The sequence below is a fragment of the Nicotiana sylvestris genome, chromosome 4 (genome assembly GCF_000393655.2).
Source record: "Nicotiana sylvestris chromosome 4, ASM39365v2, whole genome shotgun sequence".
NCBI classification, from domain to species: Eukaryota; Viridiplantae; Streptophyta; class Magnoliopsida; order Solanales; family Solanaceae; genus Nicotiana; species Nicotiana sylvestris.
The window spans coordinates 104,981,877-104,990,494 of NC_091060.1; the positions used below are offsets into that span (position 1 = coordinate 104,981,877).

Sequence of the window (8,618 nt, forward strand, 5' to 3'; positions counted from 1 at the left end):
GCCCCTGGGTACAGAATCGCCTTTGTTAGGAAGCGCTTTTACTCCCCCCCCCCAATGCGGAACTTTTCAGTGCGAATTCGGATTTATTTGAACTCCAATATGGGTACCGGACACCGGGTTGGAAGCCAAAAAAGAAAAACATGAACGATGTTTGCGAAACGTTAATAGTATCTTAAAAGGGAAGAGTCTCTCGTTAGTTAAAAATAATAATTTATCAAACAGGTATAATATTATAAAGGAAAATTTATTACTATATTCTAATTAGTTAACATTGATTATGAATAGTTTAAATAATTGTTATAAAAAAAATTAAAACAAGGGAGATAAACATAATATTGCAACATCGTAAGTAGAGCATGGATGGAATTATCCCAAAGTTAATAATTAGCAAAATCATATCAGACCTAAGCAGGTGTCCCAAAATGAAGTGACAGCATAATCATGTGTAAGTTGAGCAAAAGAAAAGAACAACATTTGACGGGGACCTAAACGTAATTCAAAAGACTAAACATCCAATCCATCAAAGTAGAAGCAGCTGCATATGTTATCTCCCCACCTCAGAGAAAATTAGTAAATTCTTCTCTAACGACATTCTTAACTCGAGAAAAAATGTACGTGTCACTGCACTTTCTTTTTGCATACCCCCAACAAAGCATATGGCAATTCACTTGAAAACGAGAAAACAACAACGTGCATGCAAGTTTTTATCAAAAGAAGCAACTTAGAGACATTTTGAGCGTAATTCAAATCGTACTGACATCCCACTCGCATGAAAAAAAGCATTAATCTTAGATGACTACTGGACAGTGTTGAATATTCTGAAAAGAACAAAAAAGAATCTAAACATATCATAAAGGACAGTATATGCCATGCTGCTGGGAAAGTTTCAATACCATTCACTCAGAGGTATTTAAGGAAAGAGAAAATAGACTCAGCAAAGTAATAATCATACACATAATTCTCACAACTTGGTCTCAAAACCCTAAAAAGAGCAGCTTCGTGACCCTTTCATGAATGGACACAGGTTAGAATCTCCGCCTGGGACTTCTAGAACGATGGCCACGCGGTGATCTGCACAAATAAAGATCAAATAAGGACCCGCTGCCTTTTAATTAATACTTTCACAACTCAACCTGACAGAAAAGTTCAGAAATGCTAGCAGAAAAGAAGAGTATATTTACTTCTACAAAAAAAAAGGAAGAGTATATTTTCTAATACTTATTCTTTTCTGAGATAAATTAAAAAACTTAAAGAGGAGGAGAAGAAGCCCTTGATTTTAAGGTCTCACTACGAACTCAGAAGGTTTTTTTTATAACACTGGTGTCCGTGCTAGCTTGTGTGCACATCGACCAATTTCACGGGATACCTGCTACCTCCCTTAAATATGTTTTTCATCTCTAATTCTTCCTATTTTCTTTTCAGAATATGCTATGGGAAACTGAAGATCTCTCTTACAAAGATTCCTTCACCAAACTGAGAATGTGATCAACCAAGGTAACAACTAAGCTTCAATCTCAAACTAGTTAGGGTCGGCTACATGAATCCTAAGTCTATGTTTTCGCTCCATTTTGACATGTTTCATACTGATACTCCATAGTTCGGAGTTCTCCAAAACTAGAAACTCCCAGTACAAATCTCTAAATACACTACAAAGATTATTAACATAACATGTAAGTGACGGACACGACCAAGTCTTAATCATGTATGTGGATTTTTTGTTTCCATTGCATTCTTTTTGTTTGCTTAGTATGAACTCCCAGAGATTGCAAGTATTTGAGGAGACTTCCTTTCACGAGATTTTAGGTCTATCCTATCCCCTTTTATCACCTTCAGTCATGAGAGTTCAATTATGTAACCAATGCCATAAAGTTTTTGCGTGCATCTCACATACTACGCTAGTAAAATGAGACAGCCAATTTAAGCTATTGGTTGCTACGCTCTCTGATTGTTTGCTAACTCAAAAAAGAATAATCTAGATTTATCTGTCCATCACATGTAGCTTCGACAATTTAGCTATTAGTGATTGTAGTTAAACTTTGGAGCACCCACGAAGCTGGAGTTTACCTGTTGGCCATATGAAGTTTTAAGACAGATATAGCCTCATAATCTGACTAGTGATGATTTATTAACTAGAACTAGACCTGATGTAGAACTTGTATGCAAGTTGAAAGTCAAAGCAGAAAACAATATACCCTAATTCGGCAACAACCAAGATTGTGCATAATATAATATGTTGGTCGTTTCTGCCAATAACGTGATCGACATGAAACCTAGTTCAATCCATCTCAACTTGGGTTAAAGCATAGTACCAAATTCAACATTTTGAAAACACTATGTAGACCATAAATTTCTGATAAACAGAACCCCCAACTCGAAAAAGGGCAAGAAGAAGACTAAAAGATGTAACGATGGTGCCCTTCATCAAAAGATATAAACGCTGGTGTCTCCAGTAGCAAATGGTGTGATAGAGGTGGGAAGGTGCTTCAACATGGATGAAGTACTAGGCTTCACAAAGTAAACCTAAAGTTGACAATATGTTGGATTTAAAAAGGTAGCCTGTTGCCACTGTTTAAACCTTTATACTTGATCGTGAGGTCTACTGCTGGTTATAGTTCCATCTGAGAGAAATGCATGTGGCTGAGGACTAAATGAGCATGGCAGATGATCTTGGGATCTAACTATAAGAATATGTGTCTGGAGGGCATTGACAATTCACTCCCTGGAGATAGGAGGCTTAACCAAAAGAAAACCACAGGGAAAGTAGGAAACTAGCTGGAAGCATCTTTAATACCACTTGAGCACTTGAAGGAATGGTGAACCTGATGCTTGAATAACAGCAGACTTAAAAAATAAAAAGAAATAAATACAAAGTACAGCCATCAAAACTCAGTTAACTTCATTCAGAAAAGAATGATTAAAGTGACAAACTAGGGTCTTTCCAATGTTCAGGCATCATTTCTTCAGAATTTTCTGCTTCATTTTCTATAAACCACATATGACAAAGATACAATACCATGGATAAACTATGGACATACCTCCTCCTAGCATTCCTCCTCTTGAAAGGACCTCTGCTGAATGCCCAATCAACATGTATAGTCTGAGTGAGAAACTCGGCTCCATCCTTTTCATTTATAGCTCTTTGTGCTTCTTCAAAATTCTCATATTCTATCAATGCATAGCCCTACACAAACAGTTCAGTTCAACTACTAGAATAAAAAGGACATGCTCCAAGCTAAAGAAAATGCAAACACAGAGCGAGGACTAGGGAGATAAAGGATAAGGACAAGCGTGTAGATATCATATTCCAATCTTCCTATTACCCTATAACTCGGAGTTTTGCAACGATCAAGAAATAATACGTGTCAGCCTTGTCTTGAGAGGATAGGGGAAGAGGAAAGGCAGACACCGCAAACAAAATTGTTACCAACTGCTTGAAAATTGAATATCTATGTTTAACTTGCCACAGATATTTAGAGAGTTGAAAGTATGAATTATGTAAGGGTAACAAAAAATATTTTTTTTATTTTTAAGGATTAAATTAGAGAACATATCATATAGAGAATTTTACAACGGGACCCTATGTTGCTCAGACTCTCCGAAAATATGGCAAGATACGTGTCGGATCCTCCAAAAATAGTGCATTTTTGAAGGATCCGGCACGGGTGCGGCTACATTTTGGAGAGTCCACGCAACATAGACGGGACCCGTATGACTTTTTGAACTAGATAAAGGGTATAGAACATACCCTTTTAAGAAGGTGGACATCAGCTGAAGCGAACAAATAGAAAAAAGGACATTGAATATAGGACAAGCCAAACTTTGTCTTAATTAGAGGAAAGAATCTTCAAATTTGTTTTTAGTTCATTTTCAAAAAGAATTCCTTTGTTTAGCCATCCCATGCTAATTTTTCTATTTCATTTTTATGCTATAGCCTTCATTTCTCAATCAAAAGAAAATTACTGTATAGCAGCTAGAATCTATCCTAAAGAATATTGAGAATTTGAGAGAACGTTACAGGCAGAACTTTCTTTTTTTTGGATAACCGAGAAATTCCCAAGGTCCAGTGGAGCACGGTTCGGAACTCGATGGATAACAGGCCCAACCCTCTACCCTTCTCCACTTAAATGACAGGCTTTTGTCTGCAGCAGGAATTGAACTCGTGACATGCGCGTAACTCATACATTACACCCACTAGAACAAAGGGGCCTGTTACATGCAGAACTTAAGGTATTGAGAATTTTGAACACAACCAAGCGTGTAACAATTCAGCAGGCGTGGATATTAGGTGAATCTACAAGAGGGGGGAAGGCGGAACTCAAACATTGACATTGCAGCAACAGAAAGCACTTCTAAATCATCTGACCTAGCTAAACTTTTAACACGGTCTGCTAATTCTTGCCTATTTTCCTAAGAATTGCTCTTGTTATTATATTGCACTTCCTTCATTGAAAGGTGACCTGACGAGAATCAATAATACAAAAATAAATGCTTGCAACAGCTAATCTTCACTAATGACTATTTATTCATATAGTCCCACCACATTAGCATCTTACTCCTACGAATAGAAATTGTGCAACAAGCAACAGAATATTAATCGACAGTCTGAAAAAGAAGAGAATCAGGTCACCTTGACAAATCCAGTCCGACGATCCAGATTCAAATGCACATTCTTGATTTCTCCGAACTCACCAAACTCATTATGAAGATCATCTTCTTGTGTTTCTTCATTAACCCCAGTAACTAAAACAATCCATCCTTCAATGGCTGCAGAAATTGGAATTCAGTAAAACTCAAAAAACTTCATTAAAATTTTTCTTACCTCATCAACAGAAACAAAATTGCATTCAGCATACAGAGGCCCTATCTAGCTGACACTTTGTGATATTAATTACAAGTAATTGCATAACTTGCATGTACTGTCTAATAGCTCACCTAATTTGTATGCTAAGTGTTCATTGCTCGTTATATGGCAGTAAACAACTAAATAAATAAGAACGAAATCAAATTGTCAAACTCTTTAGCCACGTGTATATCTTTTTGAGTAAACTCTTCACCCACGTGTTTTGTCAATCTAAACCTACAGAATAAGCTGTGGCCTATTGAGTGAATAAATCAGAACGCCCATTAATACTGTTCTTGTGCCAAGGTACTAAACTATCCAGAAAACATATTCCCATGACCCATATTTTGCGGGGTGAGTTCAGGTTAAGCTGGATTGGCACAGGACGCAGGCTGTGCTTAATTTTAAAAAATCCTAATTTCAAAGTTTCCCTCCCTCTCTCCCTGTGAATTCAGGTTAAGCTCGATTGGCACAGGACACAGGCTGTGCTAATTTTAAAAACTCCTAGTTTCAAAGTTCCCCTCCTCTGTAATAATTTCCTTTCTCTGGACAGACAAAGAAACCAACTTTAACCGCTGGAAAACGCCGGCCGGTCTCTTCTTCATCTCTTTTCTGGCTATGCACATACTACACACAACTTAAACCTAATATTACCAATCATTAGTTCCTCTGTTCCAAACTTTTTTTCCTGATTAGTATAATCTATCCCAGACTTTTGAGGGCCAGTTTGGCTAATTCCCAATCTTAAATCTCACATAAATCAGTTACTTTTTCAGAATACAATTTGGATGTTTAAAACCTAAGAGAGATATGGTGCAATTACACTATTTTCCATTTCAATACTACAACATTGTACTGACATATGGAAAGACAATGGCACTAAAATTTTCGGACATAGGGAATTTGTGTGAAAGGGAATACATTTACAGCATTTCCAGAAATTGGAAAAATTAGTACCCTCAAACACATAGAAACAGCAAAACATCCACATTTATGTTGGATGCGAACCCATAGGACGGTGGCATGTGAATCTGAGAACCCATGGTCATACAGGGATGGATGCAGAATAGTAGTACGATTCATCTGAACCCATTAGCTAGCTAAGATCCTATATATTTATTAAAAAAGTTCACAAAATTAGTCCAGATAATAGATTTTGAACCCACTAAATCAGATGGACTATGGCCAAATCTCGATCTTGAACCCTTAAAGTTCAAATGCTGAACTCACCTTCGTGGTCACGTTAGTGCTAAACCAACGCTCAATTGGCTATTTCAAATTTTGATAATGTGGTGTCACGGCAAGCTGGCAGGCACCATAATGCACCAGGTAGGTACCTTCTACCTCCAATTATCCACCCGGTACATACTAAGTCTCACCACCAAGACCGCTAGGCCACTCCCTTGGGGGCTTGGATAAAACTTATTACTATCGACAAATTATAATACACTCAATTACCCCGCAAATAAGCACCCTAATATTCAACTTTTTGAGCAGGAAGCTAAGAAAATCTCAAAACCCTAAAACAATGTACTGAAAATTGTAAACAAAGAGAAGATAAATAGGAGAGAGGGAAACTGACATCGTTCAGGACCAGGACCGCCGTCAGAATCGAGCGAATCGAAGCGGGCAGACATACGGGCATTACGGTCAGCCTCAGCGGCTTCTTCACGGAATCCACGTCCTTTGGTCTTCTTAGGTGCGGAGGAAGAGCCGCCAGTGATTGCAGATTTGAGCTTAGGGATTGTAGCCCTAGGAGACGACGAGGCATCCACGTCTTCGTCCATCAGATCGTCATCCTCTGGCTCGAAATCCACCGCCTCTACCTCCGCATTCGCCATTGCTATTGGAATTGTATTGCAGCTGCTTATACCAAAAAGCTTTCCCCTTGCTTGTTCTTCTGCAGTGAAGGATATTCCTCTCCTTCAAAGCTGTGTCCAGCCTATTTGGACTTTTTAAGGGCAAGGGTTTTGGTAAAATATGGTCCGACAAACAAACTGGTTCGGGCCGGTCGGATCAGTAGAAATAACATCGGGTAGCCACTTTTAATGGTGCTATAATGCTATTTAGAATAAAACCACAGTTATGTATTTAAAAGTTGTTATAAAATAAAGACCGCAAAGAGAAGACAAGTATAGAGAGAAACTGATATATTATTTGAATTCAGACTATTGTACATAATGAACTGAAATCTCTTCTATTTATAAAAGAAAAGAAGTTGTTACTATATCAGATATGGATAATCTTCTACTGAGAGTAATATTTATTCATAACGGAGTATTGAAAATATAAGCTCATTGTACCAGGTATAGATAATCTTCTATTGGGGATAATATTTATCCTTAACAGAGTACTTGAAAGGATAAGCTCATTGTATCCGGTATGGATAATCTTTTATCGGAAATAATGTTTATCCATAACGGAGTATCGAAAGGATAAGCTTATTATACCTGGTATGGATAATCTTCTACCGGAGATAATGTTTATCCATAATCGGGTACCGAAGTGATAAGTTTCTTCAGGAGGCTTATTTCCAATAGAGTACTAAATAGATAAACATATTTACGGCAGAGTCCCATACCGATAAGCTTCTTCAGGAAACTTATTTACAATGGAGTACTAATGAACATCCATAATATAATATATTTATAACACTCCCCCTTGGATGTTCATTAAAAGATAATGTGCCTCATTAAAAACCTTATAAGGAAAACCCCATGTGAAAAAACCTTAATAAGAAAAAAAGAGTGCATCGCGTATTTTACTCCCCCTAATGAAAATCTTATTTCAAATATTTGAGTCTTCGCATTCCAATCTTGTATACCATCTTCTCAAAAGTTGAAGTTGGCAAAGATTTAGTGAATAAATCTGCTGGATTATCACTTGAACGGATTTGTTGCACATCAATGTCACCATTTTTCTGAAGATCGTGTGTGTAGAATAATTTTGGTGAAATGTGCTTCGTTCTATCTCCTTTTATAAATCCTCCCTTCAATTGGGCTATGCATGCAGCATTGTCTTCGTATAAAATTGTGGGTCTTTTCTCACATTCCAAACCACATTTTTCTCGAATAAAATGAATTATTGATCTCAACCATACGCATTCCCTACTTGCTTCATGAATAGCTATTATCTCAGCGTGATTTGAAGAAGTAGCAACAATAGATTGCTTTGTGGAGCGCCATGATATGATAGTACCTCCATATGTAAATACGTAGCCGGTTTGAGATCGAGCTTTATGGGGATCAGATAAATAACCTGCATCTGCATAACCAACAAGGTCTGCACTATCTTTGTTAGCATAAAACAAACCCATATCAAGAGTTCCCTTTAAATATCGCAATATATGCTTAATCCCGTTCCAATGTCTCCGTGTAGGAGAAGAACTATATCTTGCTAGTAAATTAACAGAAAATGCTATGTCAGGCCTTGTAGCATTAGCAAGATACATTAGTGCACCAATTGCACTGAGATAGGGTACTTCGGGACCAAGGAGTTCCTCGTCCTCTTCTGGAGGTCGGAACAAATCCTTATTCACTTCAAGTGATCGAACAACCATTGGTGTACTCAATGGGTGCGCTTTGTCCATGTAAAAGCGTTTTAAGACCCTTTCTGTATAGGCAGATTGATGGATAAAGATCCCGTCTGCTAAATGTTCAATTTGCAGACCAAGACAAAGTTTTGTCTTTCCAAGATCTTTCATCTCAAATTCTTTCTTAAGATATTCAATTGCCTTTTGGAGCTCTTCTGGAGTTCCAACAAGATTTATGTCATCAAC

The 8,618-nt window shown here is 37.5% G+C and overlaps 1 protein-coding gene across 1 annotated transcript; it reads right to left on the reverse strand.

The window, feature by feature from the left end:
- Positions 1 to 765: 765 nt before the first annotated feature.
- On the reverse strand, positions 766 to 6,829 carry LOC104211074 (RNA-binding protein Y14A-like). The gene is made up of 4 exons (XM_009760073.2): positions 6,423 to 6,829; positions 4,628 to 4,764; positions 3,036 to 3,181; positions 766 to 1,071 (listed from the first exon to the last, which is right to left on the reverse strand). The coding sequence occupies exons 1-4, from the start codon at positions 6,679 to 6,681 to the stop codon at positions 1,026 to 1,028; spliced, it is 588 nt and encodes a 195-aa protein (XP_009758375.1). The 5' UTR covers positions 6,682 to 6,829; the 3' UTR covers positions 766 to 1,025.
- Positions 6,830 to 8,618: the final 1,789 nt, after the last annotated feature.

Bases quoted from the DNA above. Each gene is read 5' to 3' on its own strand.
- LOC104211074 (XM_009760073.2), bottom strand. From the start codon at position 6,681: ATGGCGAATGCGGAGGTAGAGGCGGTGGATTTCGAGCCAGAGGATGAC. The intron at 4,765-6,422 runs GTCAGTTTCCCT...CAATTTCTGCAG, and splicing joins CGGTCCTGGTCCTGAACGAT to CCATTGAAGGATGGATTGTT. The intron at 3,182-4,627 runs GTGACCTGATTC...CTGTTTGTGTAG, and splicing joins GTCGGACTGGATTTGTCAAG to GGCTATGCATTGATAGAATA.